At 42.0% G+C, this 17,434-nt stretch overlaps 1 protein-coding gene across 3 annotated transcripts in view; it reads right to left on the minus strand.

Annotated features, from left to right (window-relative positions):
* The window catches only part of pank4 (pantothenate kinase 4 (inactive)), a 73,153-nt gene that overhangs the window by 10,559 nt on the left and 45,160 nt on the right, over positions 1 to 17,434 (minus strand). For all 3 annotated transcript variants that reach the window (XR_015753447.1, XM_087980394.1, XM_087980395.1), the window contains exons 13-16: positions 11,685 to 11,836; positions 10,903 to 10,958; positions 8,038 to 8,087; positions 1,678 to 1,782 (exon numbers count right to left, since the gene is read on the minus strand). Coding sequence is in view for 2 of the 3 variants with exons in the window: in XM_087980394.1 (XP_087836520.1) it covers positions 1,678 to 1,782; positions 8,038 to 8,087; positions 10,903 to 10,958; positions 11,685 to 11,836 (363 nt within the window). In the remaining variant the exon portion in view is untranslated. The remainder of the gene's footprint in view (positions 1 to 1,677; positions 1,783 to 8,037; positions 8,088 to 10,902; positions 10,959 to 11,684; positions 11,837 to 17,434) is intronic.

Here is a 17,434-nt window from a genome sequence, read left to right on the forward strand (position 1 = left end):
TCCATTGGTAGGAAAGACTTTGAGTAAAGGGGAGCCCTTTTAGAACGGAGATAAAGAGAAACTTGTTCAGCCAGACAGTAGTGAATCTCTGGAATTCATTGCCACTGAAATCTGTGGAGACCAAATCATTGCGCATACTTAAGACTGAGATAGATATGCTTTTGAGCATCAAGGGAGAATGGGATTGAGAAACTTTTCAGCCTGATTGATTGGCAGAGCAGACTCAATGGGCTGAATGGCCTAATTTCTGCTCCTATGCCTTATGATCTCAGTAATTGGGAGCTGAAGTGCTGGGGTAAAAAGGGTGCTGAAAGTGCAGGTTAAGTGATCGGAATATGAGAATGAATGGCAGAACAATGGTCTGTCTAACTGCCAAACTGGAAAGAACAGATGGTCCCACTGGAGCTGGGGAGGGGATATGGTAACAGATAACATAACAAGTGAAGCTACAAGTATCACAAAAGGAGTATGTATTTTGAATGTAATTCATTCCTATCAAAATGTTGCATGATCATTATAGCTGGCTTACAGCTAGATGAAAGTCTGTTACACACTAGGAAAAATAGCATTTACAGACAAAGATGGATTTAAGGTAGAGGAGGCACAGCCAGAGAATATTAAAATGATACTTATTTTGCAAACCTCTTTTGATTAACACACTTACTTTCGTGTCACACTTTACTGACGCCACATCGTGAAGCTCTGATTCAGCAAACAACATTACACAAGGGTAGAGACACAGCCTAATGCCCAACAATCTCAATTCAATGCATGTATGTGCCTGCGTACATGCTCACTAACACACATATACACAGCCAAACACAATCGGTGTTAAGATTTGAGATACTAAATGGAAGGTGGGGCAGTTTACTCCTTGGACCAAGCAACTGTGTGAGGATGCTAGGGATGGGGGTACGCCATTTTAAGCCAATGACAAAGTTGGTGACAAAGAGGAACTAATAAAATAAAAATTAAATTCGACCGTTTGCAACAACTCGAAGTCCAAGGAGGAAGAATGAGGACCAATTTGGCTAACAGAAAATATGCCCTTTTTTTTTCCCCCATTTCTTAACCGTATAACACAAGTTCCCTAAAAATGCTGTCAAATATTTGCTGCCCTCTGGAGCTTTTCCTGCATGACCTCTTGTCATAAACAAATCTACAGAATTAGTGTCAGATACTCAATTCTGGTAGACATTGAGAGCCAAGTCATATCCTGTCCTTATCCAGCACACTTTAGAGCTATTTTCATCCGCTAATGATTAGGGGAAACTAATCTGCCTCCTAATTATCCCAGTGCTTTAGAGGTCAGCACCTGTAGCCTCCCACTGCCATCCTGAATTCATTCAACTAACTCAATACAGCTGAGGCACTGAACACCCATGGCTAGTATCAAATAAGAACAAATTTACCACTTTCAGCCACTGCAGCAACCTAAGGAAGAGAATAAGCATAAAATCAAGGAATAAAAAGTGGGTTTGCCCCACCTCTAGCATCTCCACACTGTTGCGTGGTCCAAGAAGTGACTGCCACACCCTCCATTTAATATCTCAAACCTTAACACAGTTTGGCTCTGTATATGGTAACGTGTGCATACACATGCATGTGTCTAATTGAGATTGTTAGGCCTTTTGTTCACTATTTCTCAACCATAAGTAGCAATGTATAATATGTTACCTCTGTGCCTTTTGAGAGCAGCTCCCTGACAAATGGGAAGACTCCAAGAATTATGTCTATTCCACTATTATCTACGAAAAATAAGGCACATTTGTGAGGAGGACCCTGCAAGAGAAAGCCAGTAAAGTTTGGTATTTGATCAGTGTTTCTTATTTTTTTAAAATCTCTAATCAATTGTTATATTCAGATTGCCATTAGAACTAGAAATAAAATTTCTTGTTAACCAATGACAATAAAAATTCAATAAATTAGCAGTACTAACAACAGAAATTAATGGCATTTTTGACAGTCATTGCCAGATTAAGTTAAAAATTTCCCAACACCAGGTTATAGTCCAATATGTTTATTTGGAAGCACTAGCTTTTGGAGCGCTGCTCTTTCAAAAGCTAGCACCGCTACATCATGAATGCCAGATTAGTGAGATCATATGACAATACTCCAATTCTCAAAACTCGCTGACAATACCAATTCTCCTCCCCTGCCCATGTCTTGCTCTTGGGATTTATGAAGAATTAATTCTTCAAGTATCTTAATTGTCCTATAGCCATTCTGCATATACATTTTACCTATAAACCATCCAGATAATTAATTAGATACCAATTTGTAACTCACTTTCAGGAAGTTGAAGTAACTACATAAAAATTAAACATTTAAAAATGTCTGCAATGAGATCAGAATTCCTGCTGCTTCCTCTCAGATCCATAGCTCACGAGGGCTCATATACACAATGCCAAATCAGGACACAAAAAGCAAAATGCTGCAGTCGTCAAGTCATATAGCACAGAAACAGACCCTTCGGTCCAACCACTCCATGCCAAACATGATCCCAAACTAAATTAGCCCCACCTGCCCGCTCTGAGCGCATATCCTTCCAAACCTTTCCTAATCATGTATTCATCCAAACATCTTTTAAACATTGTAATTGTTCCCATATCAACCACTTCCTCTAGAAATTCATTCCACATGTGAACTTCCCTCTGTGTAAAAGAAATCATGCTTCATGTCTTTTTAAATCTCTCTCCTCCCATATACTAGGGAAAAGACAACGATCATTCACTGTATCTATACCCCTCATTATTTTATAAGCTTCTAAGGTCTCCTCTCAAGCTCCTATGCTGCAGTGGAAAAATGTCCCAGCCTTTCTTTATAACTCAGAACTTCTATACTGGGCAACATCCTGGTAAATCTCTTTTGAACCCTCTTCAACTTAATAGTATCTTTCCTATAACTGGGTGACCAGAAGAGGCCTCACAATTTTTTTTAGATTAGATTAGATTACTTACAATGTGGAAACAGGCCCTTCGGCCCAACAAGTCCACACCGCCCCGCTGAAGCGTAACCCACCCATACCCCTACATCCACCCCTTACCTAACACTACGGGTAATTTAGCATGGCCAATTCACCTGACCTGCACATCTTTGGACTGCACCCGGAGGAAACCCACGCAGACACAGGGAAAATGTGCAAACTCCACACAGTCAGTCACCTGAGGCGGGAATTGAACCCGGGTCTCTGGCGCTGTGAGGCAGCAGTGCTAACCACTGTGCCACCGTGCCGCCCACAGTGAAGTTCTGTACAACTTCAACATAACTTCCAACTCTTATACTCAAAGGTCTGAGTAATGAAGGCAAGCATGACTAACGCCTTTTTAACCACCCTGTCTGTGACGCACACTTCCCCTTAGGTACCTCTGTTCTATGACATTACCCAAGGCCCTACGATTAATCGTATAACCGCTACTCTTGTTTGTTGTACTAAAACACAATACTTTGCATTTATCCAGATTGAACTCCATCTGCACTTTTCAGCTTATTGACCCATTTGGTCAAGCTAACTCTGTTATCTTGTAGAACCTTCTTCACTGTCCACTGTGCCATCAATTTTGATGTCGTCCACAAACTTACTAATCATGCCTTCTATATTCTGAAAATCATTTACATAAACAAACAGAAAATACTTTAATTATTCAGCAAGTCAGATAGCATCTGTGAAGAGGAAAACAAAGTTAGCATTCCAGGTCAATGACGTTGCATCTGAATAGTTTTGAATGAAGATCACAGATGAGAAATGTTAACTCATTCTCCCTGCACAGAACTGCCTGAACTGCTGAGTATTTCCAACATTCTCAGTTAAAAGATGACAACTTGGAAGAGATAACTGCTTTCAGCCATCATATTTGACTGGTGTCAAAGTCAAGTTGTCTGCACATTTTAATATATTGAAGAACTTCATTTGGTCACTTATTTGACCCAGTACTCAACAGTTTAATACAACATTAAATTATTCTTCATGACCCATTTGAAAGGATACTCAGTAATGGTGAATGGTTATTTTCCAGACTGGGGAAGATATACAAGTGCATGCTCTTCGGGGTGGTGATAGGACTAAAGCACCACCTGATATATATCAATGACCTTGACTCTGAGGTATCAGACACAATTTTAAAATATGCCAATGAAGTATTGTGAAATGTGAAAAATGACATCCCAGATCCAATCCTCCAACTCGGCACCACCCTCTTGATCTGTCCTACCTGTCCAACGCCACCCATGTGCATCTACCTATTGCCTTCTCAATTACATTCCCCACAGGCCTGGCCCCACTCATCCTCCCCCACATTCTTGATGAAGGGCTTACGCCCTAAATGTTGATTCTCTTGCTTCTCGGATGCTGCCTGACATGCTGTGCTTTTCCACTGCCACACTTTTTGACTCTGATTTCAATCATCTGCAGTTCCCACTTTGTCCTATAGATGCAGAGGGGTCAGAGACAGACTGGTTGAATGGGCAGACAGTTGGATGATGATATTTCATAATAAAAAGTGCAAAGTTTGATAGGAAGACGACAGAGCGGCAAATTGAAATAAAGGGTACAATTTTAAAAGAGGTGCAAGAACAGAGAGACCTGGAGACATTAGCATTGAGAAAGTGATTAATAAGACACGCAAGGACCTTTGGTGTTTAAATTGAGGCATAAAGTGTAAAAGCAATGCTATTATGAAATACTTTTATAAAACACTGAACACCAATTTGGCTTCAATTGCAGCATTGCACCCAATTCTGGGCACTACATTTATGTTGACTTCAATGACATCAGACAGGTTGTAGAAAAGAATGGTTCCAGGTAGTGAGGAACTTCAGTTATGCATAAGCTCTTCATCAGGAATGTGGGTGGGGAGGGAAGGGACTGAGAGATAAATAGGGGGGTGGGGCTGGGAGTAAGGTAGCTAGGAAGGCATATGGCGATGGGGTGTTTGGTGAGTGTGTCCCAGAGATGTTCCTGAAAACGTACCACAAGTTGGCATTCTGTCTCCCCAATGTAGAGGAGACCACATTGAGAGCAACAGACACAGATGTTTGGATGTGCAGAAAAATCTCCTGGATGTGGAAGGATGTTTTGGGGCCTTGGGTGATGGGGGAGGTGTGGGCACAGGTTTTACACCTCTTGCGGTGGCAAGGGAAGGTGCCAGGAGTGGAGAGTGGGTTGGACCTAACAAGGAAGTTGTGAAGGGAATGGTTTCTGCTGAATGCTGATAGGGGTGGGGATGGAAATATATCGCTCATTGGGGGGGGGGGGGGGGATTCTGAGTGCAGGTGGTGGAAATGGCGAAGCTGTATCAGGAGATTAGTGGGGTGGAAGGTGAGGACTGGGCGGGTGGGGGGTTCTATCCTTGTTGAGGTTGGTGGGGTGGGGTTAAAGGCCGGAGGTGCGGGAAATGGAGGAGATGCGGTGGAAGGCATTTTTGACTACACGAGAGGGGAAATTGTGGTCGATGAAATCTGGGATGTCTTGTAGTGGAATTGCTCCTCCTGGGAGCAGATACAGCAGAGGCATTGGGAGTAAGGGATAGGGTTTTTTTTTGGGGGTGGGGGTAGACAAGGTAGCTGTGGGAGTTGGTGGGTTTGAAGTAAATGTCCGTTGATTCGGTCGTCAGAGAGGTCCAGGAAGGGGAGGGTGGTGTCTGAGACAGAAAGGTGTATTTGAGGTCATGGTAGAAGGTGTTTGTGAAGTTGATGAACTGTTCAACCTCCTTGTGGGAGCTCGTGGTAGTGCTGATACAGTCATCTATGTAGCGGAGGAAAAGGTGGGGAATGGTGCCAGTATAACTGCAGAAGATGGACTGTTTCACGTATCCAACAAAGAGGCAGGCATAGCTGGGGCCCATGCGGGTGTGCTTGGCTACCCTTTTGGTCTGAAAGAAGTGGGAGGATTCGAAGGAGAAGTTGTTGAGGGTGAGGACCAGTTCCGTCAATCGAATGAGTGTGTCGGTGGATGGGTACTGGTTGGGTCAGCAGGAGAGGTAGAAACGGAGTGCTTGGAATCCTTCACCATGGCAGATGGCCATGTACAGGAACTGGATGTCCATGGTAAAGATGAGGCACTGGGGGCTAGGGAATTGAATGGACATAAAAGGCTGACAAAAACTGTTGAGGAAAAGAATGTGCCTTTTCCAAAATGCTTGAAAAAATTTGAATAAAATATTTGAACTTGGAACCATATGTTGAGGCAAGATAATAACAAGATACCTTTGGGAGTGTGAAATTATGGCTCACCCCACAAGAGAGAATATGCGAGAAGGTTAATTATTCAGGAAAGAAAATGATAATCAGAGGAGTGAAGGTGTAGTTTTATATGATTCAGGTGTCAAGACAGTGCATTTTGGTTGGCACGCTATGGCCAGCATGCTCTATAGAGGCTGCAGAGTAGATCAAGCTTGATTGAAAGTGTAAAATAGATGTGCGAAGTAGAAAAGACAGAAAAGCTAGAGTTATTTACTTGAGGGAGCAACTGGCTAAAATGGAAGATTGCATGGAGGTACTCAGTACAATAAACAGCATTGACAAGACAAATCCAGAAGGTTATTCACAACTAGTCTAGCTGATAATAATTAGAGGATGCAAATTTTAAAATAGCTTTGTTTATTCATACTGCAATTTATGCCTGAAACAACCTAACTAGTAAAGGAGTGCAAGTGAAAGAAACAGCAGTATTCAATACGCAGTTCAACAGTATGCTAGACCAGACGAACTGATAAACCAAAGGACAAGATGAAGGGCCAAAAGGCCTTTATAATATCATTTTCCTTAGTTTATGCATGTAAGGGCAAGTTTTATAAATACATAAGTAAGATGTAAGTGATCGTACTGTAATTATTAAATGACTTACAACATTTAAAAGGCATCTGGATGGGTATATGAACATGAAGGGTTTCGAGGATACGGGCCAAATGGTGGCAAATGGGACTAGATTTGTTTTGGATATCTGGTCAGCATGGACAACTTAGTCTGAAGGGTCTATATCCATGCTGTACATCACTATCACTCTAGGACTCTAAACGAGTGGCAAGAGGCTTGTGTGAAGCATGAACGCTGCATAAATCAGTTGAGCTGAACAACCCATTCCTGCACTGTAAATTTTGTGATAATGTTTTAGGCAATAAATCTCATGTCTGGTACATTAGTAGTTAATGGAAGCTTTTTGGCCTCCTGAGGGATGGATAAGAATATAACCCAGGACATTGAAAGCTATAAAAACACAACTCAAGTCTTTGTTTAAAAAGCAAAATGCTTTTGTGAAGACCTGGGACCAAATCATAGAAAATTACTTGGAGGGAATGTAAATTGCTGGCCAAACTCTTCTTGATGTGAATCATTCAGCAAGCAAGAGAGTCCATCAAGTCAGCTTCCATGAACATTCCTGCAATTTATTTTGAAGAAACTTTTTCACTTTCCTATATGCTAATTTCAATTCTGCATAAGCAAACCTTTTACATGTATCACAAATAGTTGTAACATCGACACACAAGTCAGGCAAGATTTTCCACTTCTGTATACTACAGAATACAATTAAGGGCAACAACTCAGCTGAAATAAATATGAGCCATTTATGGTGCATTCACTAATGGTGCCAAGTGTTAGTGGTTTTGTTTGAATATGGGTATAAATGTAGGGTCTTCTTGGAAATGTACCACAGCATGCTTGATTAAAAATGTAATGCGTGCACGTTTTCTACATAATGGTCAAGCTTTGCATTTACTGATGGGATAGAAGTTTAAAAAAGATGAATAAATGGAACAGATCATATAGATATATAGGAGTAGGCAGCCTATGTTTGCAAATTTAAGAATTGGATAGATATTTAACACAGTAAATGATAGGGAGGCACAAGAGTTAGAAAACTATGTTATTTTACAAATTTAGAACTGGCCAGATCAACTGCAAAGAATTATTTAGATTCTGCATACTAATTTAACTCCCTTTAACATTATAAACTTCCAGGTATCATTATTATATCCAATATTTAACCCATGGTATCTTGATTATGAAACACAAATGACTAAATATTTCTAAAATTCCTACCTTAAGACGCTCTAACCAGTCATTGTATGCATCCACCAACCAAGGGCGTGCTGTGAAATACAGAAATATACACCTCTGTTAGTTAATTAAATCAAATTCTTCACAAATGGACTCCCACTGTTTATTAAAGGGAAACTTCAGCATCAGACCAAGTATTGTGGCAACAATGACAATCTCTAACATCAGTCTCAAGGACAAAAAGGAAGTGGTAATCCTCATACAAGGAGATACTTTGGCAGGAGTCAGGAGCTCCGCCAGAAAGATTAAATTGATTTATTTTGGCAAAGATGCACACCGTACTAATAGTCTATACATTTTTTTGAAGAGATTTGGATGGGTGAGTGGGGCATTGAGATGATTTAACTTTGTAGTGGAGAGGTTAATTGAATTAGGATAGAATCCTTCTTTTCCATCTCTATCTAGACCCCTCCTTGCAATTCTGTTTCAAATTCACCTGTGGCACATGGCTATCGCTGGCTGGGCCTGCACTTACTGCCTGTCGCTAGCTGCCCTTGAGAAGGTGGTGGTGAGCTAATGCAGTCCATTTGCTGTAAGTAGATTCACAATGCCATTTGGGAGGGAATTCCAGGATTTTGACCCAGCAAAGGAATGTTGATATATTCCTAATGGCGAGTAGCATGAGATGCAGGTGGTGGTGTACTCACATATTTGCTGCCCATGTCCTTCGAGATGGAAGTGATCATGGGTTTGGAAGTTTGGAGGACCTTTGGTGAATTCATGCAGTGCGTCTTGTAGATAGCAAACATTGCTGCAACTGAACTGGTGAAGTGACTCAATCAAGCAACTGCTTTGCACTGAATGGTGTCAGATTTCTTGAGTGTTCTTGGAGCTGCACATCCAGGGAAGTGAAGAGTATTCCATCACACTCCTGATTTGTACTTTGGTAAACAGGCTTTGGGGAGTCAGGAGATGAGTTACTCTAACCTGCTCTTTTACTTATATGGCAAGTCCAGTTCAGTTTCTGGTCAATGAAGACCTCCCAGAATGTTGATATTGGGGGATTCAGTGATGGTTATGACACTTGTCCAAGTCTTGTTGCATTTGGACATAGACTGCTTCAGAATGAGGAGTTGCAAATGGTGGCAAACACTGAAATCTACGGCAAACATCCCCACTTCTGAACTTACAATGGAGGGAAGCTCATTGATGAAGCAGCTAAGGTGGTTGGGTCTAGAACCCGACCCTGAGGAACACCTGCAGAGATATTCTGGACTGGGATGAGGGACACAACTATATTTTCTATGTGCCAGATATGACTCCAACCAGCAGAGAGCTTTCCTCTAATGCCCATTGACTCCAATTTTGCTCGGGCTCCTGGATGGTACACTTGATCATATGTGACCTTGACGTCAAGGGCTGTCACTCTCATCTCACCTCTGGAAAATCAGCTCTTTTGGCCATGTTTGAACCGAGACTATAATATGGTCAGAAGCTGAGTGGCCCTGGTGGAACCCAAACTGGGAGTCAGAGAGCAGGTTATTGCTGAGCAAATGCTACTTGATAGCACTATTGATGACACCTTCCATCACTTTACTGATGACTGACTGACGTGGTAGAAATTGTTTTGCTTTTTGCGTGCAGGATGTACCTGGGCAATTTTCCACATTGTCGGGTAGATGCCAATATTGTAGCTATATTGAAACAGCTTGGCTCCGGGCTCGACAAGTTTTGGGGCACCAATTTTCAATGCTATTGCCGGAATATTGACAAGGCAGTATCCACGGCCTCCAACCATTCCTAGATATCAGGTTCAGTGAATTGAATTAGCTGAGGATTGGCAACTGTGATGCTGTGGACCTCTGGAGAAGGTCAAGATGGATCTGGCTGAAGTTTACTGTGAATGTTTCAGCCTCATGTTTTGCACTAATGTGCTGGGTTCTCCCATCACCAAAGATGGTGTTATTTGTGGAGCTACCTCCTCTGTAAAGTTGCTTGACTGTCCACCACTATTCACAACTGGACAGCTTTGATCTAATCTGCTGGTTGTTGGTTTGTTTAGTTCAGTCTCTCTGCTTATGCTCTTTGGCATGGAAATATTCCTGTTTTGTAGCTTCACCAGACTGAAAGCTAATTTGTAAGCTCCTAATTTGATATGGCTTCCTGTGCTCTGTATTGAACCAGGGTTGATCTCCTCCCTTGATGGCAATACCCATGGGAGACACAATAGGCCATGAGGTCGCAGATTGTGTCAGAATTTGATTCTACTGGTGCTGATGGTCCACATGGATCCCAGTCTTGAGTTGCTAGATCTGTTGAAGTCTGTCGCATTTAGCACAGTAATAATGCCACATACGATGCAAGATATTATTAGTGTGAAGTTATGACTTTGTGTCCATAAGGACTGGGCGTGGTCACTCTTACTAATACTGTCATAAACAGTTGCATCTGTAGCAGGCAGATTGGATGAGGTGAGGAAGAGGTGAAGTATGTTTCTCCCACTGGTTGCTTCCCTCACCATCTGCTGCAGACATAGTCTGGCAGCAATATCCTTTTGGACCTAACCAGCTTGGTCAGTAATGATGCTGCCAGGCCACTCTTGATGGTGGGCATTGAAATCCCCCAAAATGTTGAAGAATTACTACTTGAAATGAGTATGCTGGTGAGCAAACATTACCCATGAAATTGTACTGCAGAGTGATGCAGCCATTTCTGGAGCATTTGGGGAGGCAGGTAGGCTAAAGTGGAGATTACTAGATTAGTAAGTAATTTAAATAATTGAATTTAGATTTCAATTAATTTAGAGATTCCCCTAATATCTAAAGTCAATCCCTGGCACAAAGGATACCAATCTCATTTGCAGATTTGAAAAACTTTAATTTCGTACAATGCCTCATGGCACCTTACCTTGTAAGCGCTTTTTTGCTTCTTCAAAGCCAAATGCTGAATTTGTTTCAAGGACACTAAATGTGGGGGGGAAAAACATGATTTACCACAACAGGTACATTGTAACCAGAAAATGTTTTTCAAGAGAATATCCAAATGTTGTTCCTGGAATATGGCAAGGCAGTGCTTTTCTATCATCAGAACTTGTATTTGTATGTACAAACAGCATCTAATCTGACAGTGAGCCAGCTTCTGTTCTTTGTTGGTGCTTAATTTACCAACAGTTCCCAAGACTGCAACAGAAATCAAATCCCATGGGCCAGGGTTCCTGCTGCTGATTGCTGTGACATTACCCCTGCTGCGAAAGTCACAGGATAGATGACAAATTATGTCAAAATTGATGCCTCCTTTCACCCCACAGTCAAAAAGACTGCAGAACATCTATAGTCAGACATTAAGACATTAAGAATGCCTACAAGCAAATGCTGAACAGCGACAAATGTCCAAGATCTCAAAAAATGGAAACAAAATAATTGCGAGTAAAAGAACAGCCTGTATTATGTCAGTAGAAAACTAACTCACTGAAACCTCTTGCTCTCCAAGAAGTCGGATGACACCAGCTGGAACTTAGGTCGCAAAGGTGAAACCTGAACCAACCAGCATCGAGGTAATTATGGACAAAAATTTATTAAAAACTTGAGCACAAGACAGCACTTCAAGAAACAAATCTTCCTCTATTCTTCAAAATTTTGCAAATTAATTAAAGTATGACAGAGTTCAACAATGCACTCTTTCCAACTTACTCTGAAACAGCTTTGGCTCCCCAGTCAAAGACATTTCCTGCCAAGAGACCTTTCACTAGTGCAAACTGCCGCTCCTCCATGCTAAGTGACTCCAAAGCCTGCACAACCTTCTGAAAATGTTTCAATGCTATGTCATTCTCCCTCTGTTTCACCTGCAAAACAGTAAGTGAACATAACTGCAATCAAACATTAAGAAACACCAGCAGAGACATAAAATGCTCAAGATCAGCCAACACTGGGAAAGATATATGGACCGCAAACAGGCTAATTTGATAATCACAAACAAGTTACAGTCAACACCAGAAGTGGGACATATATCAGGGCTGCGGCAGATGTTGCTCATGTTTTGTGCCAAGAACCACTAAACATTAATGAATTCTCACTTGGAATACTCCAAAGCACATCTGTACCCACATCTGTTTACCAGATACAACAACAAGTAACATGCATTTCCCTTGACTAAAATAGAATATCCTTTGTCAGGAATTAGCATGTGCTTTATTGTATACTTCAGGACTTCAAATGGAAAAATTTCTGGCTGGAACAGCTGCTCCTTTTTGGAGGTATTTTAGGTGCTGGAGGTGATTTCCTCAAATTCCAAGAGCAACAATTACTGTTTTATATGCTGTTGCATTGTTTTGGAACTTTGGAAAATAAATCAAAACAACAGCAGTTTTAAAAGGGAGAAGAACAGACAAATGAAGCACATGGTGAGGTCAGTGCAGGGGAGAGAGAGAGAGAGAGAGAGAGAGAGAGAGAGAGAGAGAGAGAGAGAGAAGAAACTGACACCAGAGTGAACCTGCACAGTACTGCCTTTACTGTTTGAATTCATGCATCATTGGACATCGGAGTGCGTCTGGGAAAATTAACAAACAGTGAAATTCGTAACTGATCTTGGAGGAACTGTGTGGACGAAGTTCACAGCACAGAATCAGGTAAGTTAATTATTTTAAGTGGTCTACAGAAAGTCTGTAGTAGTGCGTAGAGTGGGTTCTTTCTTGATTATGTATTTTTGAGATATGTCTCTTCATTAAACTTAAAATATATGCCGTAACTATTAATCAAACCTGGGGCAGTGTTTTGTAGAGGAATAAGACGGTGTTATTTTCTGGGTCTGTAGATTGTGAAGGAGCAAAAATGGCCTTTCATAGAGTGATATGTGCTTCTTGTCAGATGTGGGAGTTTAAAGAGAGTTTAAGGGTTACTGCAGATTATATCTGCAATAAATGCTGTTGGTTGCGAATCTTATCAGATCAAATGGATCGGTTGGAGAGACAGTTAGAAGCAAGAAGGAATTTAGGTGATGGATGGCAGTTATAGGAAGGGGGGAGCTGGGGGAGTCTCAGACACAGTCACAGAGATGGGTTAACTCCAGGAAAGGTAAGAGAGGTAGGCACCCAGTGCAGGTGTGTTCTGTGGCTATACCCATTTCAAACAAGTATGCTGTTTTGGAAAATGTAGGTGGTGATGGATTCTCAGGAGAACGTCGCACAAACAGTCAAGTTTCTGGTATTGAGACTGGCTCTAATGTAATGAGGGGTACGTCGGGTTCCAAGAGATCAATTGTGTTAGGGGATTCTCTAGTCAAAGGTACAGACAGACGTTTCTGTGGCCAGCAGCGAAAAATCAGAATGGTGTGTTGCTTCCCTGGTGCCAGGGTCAAGGAGGTCTCAGAGAGGGTGCAGAATATTCTCAAGGAGGAGAGGGGCCAGCAAAAGGTCATTGTCCACATTGGAACCAACGACATAGGAAGGAAAAAGGTTGAGATTCTGAAGGGTGATTAGAGAGAGTTAGGTAGGAATTTAAAAGGAGATCCTCAAAAGTAGTAATATCTGGAATACTCCTGGTGCTATGAGCTAGTGAGGGCAGGAATAGGAGAATAGAGCAGATGAACGCATAGCTGAGGAGCTGGTGTATGGGAGAAGGATTCACATTTTTGGATCATTGGAATCTCTTTTGGGGTAGAAGTGACCTGTACAAGGACGGATTGCACCTAAATTGACAGGGGACTTAAATACTGGCAGGAAAATTTGCTAGAGCTGCTCGGGACGATTTAAACTAGTAAGGTGGGGGGGGTGGCACCCAAGGAGATAGTGAGGAAAGAGACCAATCTGAGACTGGTACAGTTGAGAACAGAAGTGAGTCAAACAGTTAGGGCAGGCAGGGACAAGGTAAGACTAATAAATTAAACTGCATTTATTTCAATGCAAGGGGCCTAACGGGGAAGGCAGATGAACTCAGGGCATGGTTAGGAACATGGGACCGGGATATCATAGCAATTACAGAAACATGGCTCAGGGATGGGCAGGACTGGCAGCTTAATGTTCCAGGATACAAATGCTACAGGAAGGATTGAAAGGGAGGCGAGAGAGGAGGGGGAATGGATAGCATTACAGCTGTGCTGAGGGATGATATCCCTGGAAATACATCCAGGGAAGTTATTTGGGTGGAACTGAGAAATAAGCAAGGGATGATCACCTTATTGGGATTGTACTACAGACCCCCGAATAGTCAGAGGGAAATTGAGAAACAAACTTGTAAGGAGATCTCAGTTATCTGTAAGAATGGTTATGGTAGGGGATTTTAACTTTCCAAACATAAACTGGGACTGCCATAGTGTTAAGGGTTTAGGAGGAGGGGAATTTGTTAAGTGTGTATAATACAATCTTCTGATTCAGTGTGTGGATGTACCTACAAGAGAAGGTGCAAAACTTGACCTACTCTTGGGAAATAAGGCAGGGCAGGTGACTGAGGTGTCAGTGGGGGAGCACTTTGGGGCCAGCGACCATAATTCCATTAGATTTAAAATAGTGATGGAAAAGGATAGACCAGATCTAAAAGTTGAAGTGCTAAATTGGACGAAGGCCAATTTTGACGGTATTAGGCAAGAACTTTCAAAAGCTGATTGGGGGCAGCTGTTTGCAGGGAAAGGGATGGCTGGAAAATGTGAAGCCTTCAGGAATGAGATAACAAGAATCCAGAGAAAGTATATTCCTGTAAGGGTGAAAGGAAAGGCCGGTAGGTATAGAGAATGCTGGATGACCAAAGAAATTGAGGGTTTGGTTAAGGAAAAGAAGGAAGCATATGTAAGGTATAGACAGGATAGATCGAGTGAATCCTTAGAAGATTATAAAGGCAGTAGGAGTATACTTAAGAGGGAAAAAAGGGGACATGAGATAGCTTTGGCAAATAGAATTAAAGAGAATCCAAATTTTACAAATACATTAAGGATAAAAGGCTAACTTGGGAGAGAATAGGGCCCCTCAAAGATCAGCAAGGCAGCCTTTTTGTGGGGCTGCAGGAGATGGGGAGATACTAACCGAATATTTTGCATCATTGCTTACTGTGGAGAAGGACATGGAAGATATAGAATGTATGGAAATAGATGGTGACACTTTGCAAAATGTCCATATTACAGAGGAGGAAGTGCTGGATGTCTTGAAACACAAAGGTGGATAAATCCCAAGGACCTGATCGGGGTACCCGAGAACTCTGTGGGAAGCTAGAGAAGTGTTTGCTGGGCCTCTTGCTGAGATATTTGTATCATCGACAGTCACAGGTGAGGTGCCAGAAGACTGGAGGTTGGCTAACGTGGTGCCACTGTTTAAGAAGGGCGGTAAGGACAAGCCAGGGAACTATAGACCAGTGAGCCTGACATCGGTGGTAGCAAGTTGTTGGAGGGAATCTTGAGGGACAGGAGGTACATGTATTTGGAAAGGCAAGAACTGATTAGGGATAGTCAACATGGCTTTGTGTGTGGGAAATCATGTCTCACAAACTTGATTGAGTTTTTTGAAGTAACAAAGAAGATTGATGAGGGCAGAACAGTAGATGTGATCTAAATGGACTTCAGTAAGGCAATTGACAAGGTTCCCCTGGGAGACTGGTTAGCAAGGTTAGATCTCACAGAATACAGGGAGAACTAGCCATTTCAATACAGAACTGGCTCAAAAGGTAGAAGGCGGAGGGTGGTGGTGGAGGGTTGTTTTTCAGACTAGAGGCCTGGACCAGTGGAGTGCCACAAGGGTCGGTGCTGGGTCCTCTACATTTTGTCATTTACGTAAATGATTTGGATGTGAGCAGAAGAGGTACATTAGTAAGTTTGCAGATGACACCAAAATTGGAGGTGTAGTGGACAGCGAAGAGGGTTACCTCAGATTACAACAGATTCGTGAACAGATGAGCCAATGGGCTGAGAAATGGCAGATGGAGTTTAATTCAGATAAATGCGAGGTGCTGCATTTTGGGAAAGCAAATCTTAGCAGGACTTATACACTTAATTGTAAGGTCCTGAGGAGTGTTGCTGAACAAAGAGACCTTGGAGTGCACGTTCACAGCTCCTTGAAAGTGGAGTCACAGGTAGATAGGATAATGAGGAAGGTGTTTGGTATGCTTTCCTTTATTGGTCAGAGTATTGAGTACAGGAGTTGGGAGGTCATGTTGCGGCTGTACAGGACATTGGTCAGACCACTGTTGGAATACTGCGTGCAATTCTGGTCTCCTTCCTACCGGAAAGATGTTGTGAAACTTGAAAGGGTTCAGAAAAGATTTATAAGGATGTTGCCAGGGTTGGAGGATTTGAGATATAGGGAGAGACTGTACAGGCTGGGGCTGTTTTGCCTGGAGCGTCGGACGCTGAGGAGTGGCCTTATAGAGGTTTACAAAATCACAAGGGGCATGGATAGGATAAATAGACAAAGTCTTTTCCCTGGGGTCGGGGAGTCCAGAACTAGAGGGCATAGGTTTAGGGTGAGAGGGGAAAGATATAAAAGAGACCTAAGGGGCAACGTTTTCACACAGAGGGTGGTACGTGTATGGAGTGAGCTGCCAGAGGAAGTGGTGGAGGCTGGTACGTTTGCAACATTTAAAAGGCATTTGGATGGGTATATGAATAGGAAAAGTTTGGAGGGATATGAGCCAGGTGCTGGCAGGTGGGACTAGAATGGGTTGGGATATCTGGTCAGCATGGACGGGTTGGACTGAAGGGTCTGTTTCCATGCTGTACATCTCTTTGACTCTATGACTCTATAACAAAGATAGGAATTGAGCTAAGTCTGTGATTTGGACTATAACTTTCCCAACAACTTGAATAGAAGTATAAATAAAACAAGAGCAAAATAAAAGAGTAAACTACATCGCATTTAATTTCTAACTCCTAGATAACAACAACGATTGCAATATCCAGTTAATTTTCCAGTAATAATTAATCCAAACCAGTGCATGTGATGCAGGAGTTATTGTGGAAGCACTGTCTTCCTACACACAGGTTTTTCTCTCCACATTAATGACATCTGAATACTGCTGCAGGGTTGGGTGCAGGAATATAGAAAAAATAAGTAAATTATATTTCATTGCATCTTTTATGACCCCAAGAGCTCTTCACAACTAATTTGTTACTTTTGATTTGCAACCACTAATGGCAGGCAGAGAACTATAACAGTTTCAAAGCAATAATGTTATAGTGGCCAGACGAGGAATGAGATAAATGACAAGATTATCAGTTTTAATGATTTTAGTTGCGGGATAGTACTGTACTGGCCAGCACAAAATGAGGACTCTTCTGCTGTACTTCTAAGTCTGTCCTAGGAGGATAGATAAGGCATCCATTTAACTCAATTAAAGATGCCACTTTTTCCATTCTGCACTTAAGTAACTGCACTTAAGTGTCAGCACAGGTTAGGTGGTCAAGCACCTGAAGTGGAATTTGAACTCAGAACCTAAGTGGAATTTGAACCCCAACTTAAGGTGAC

This window comes from Chiloscyllium plagiosum, unplaced genomic scaffold (genome assembly GCF_037043375.1).
Source record: "Chiloscyllium plagiosum isolate Xiang-an unplaced genomic scaffold, Cpla_swu_hap1 HiC_scaffold_37, whole genome shotgun sequence".
Lineage (NCBI taxonomy): Eukaryota > Metazoa > Chordata > Chondrichthyes > Orectolobiformes > Hemiscylliidae > Chiloscyllium > Chiloscyllium plagiosum.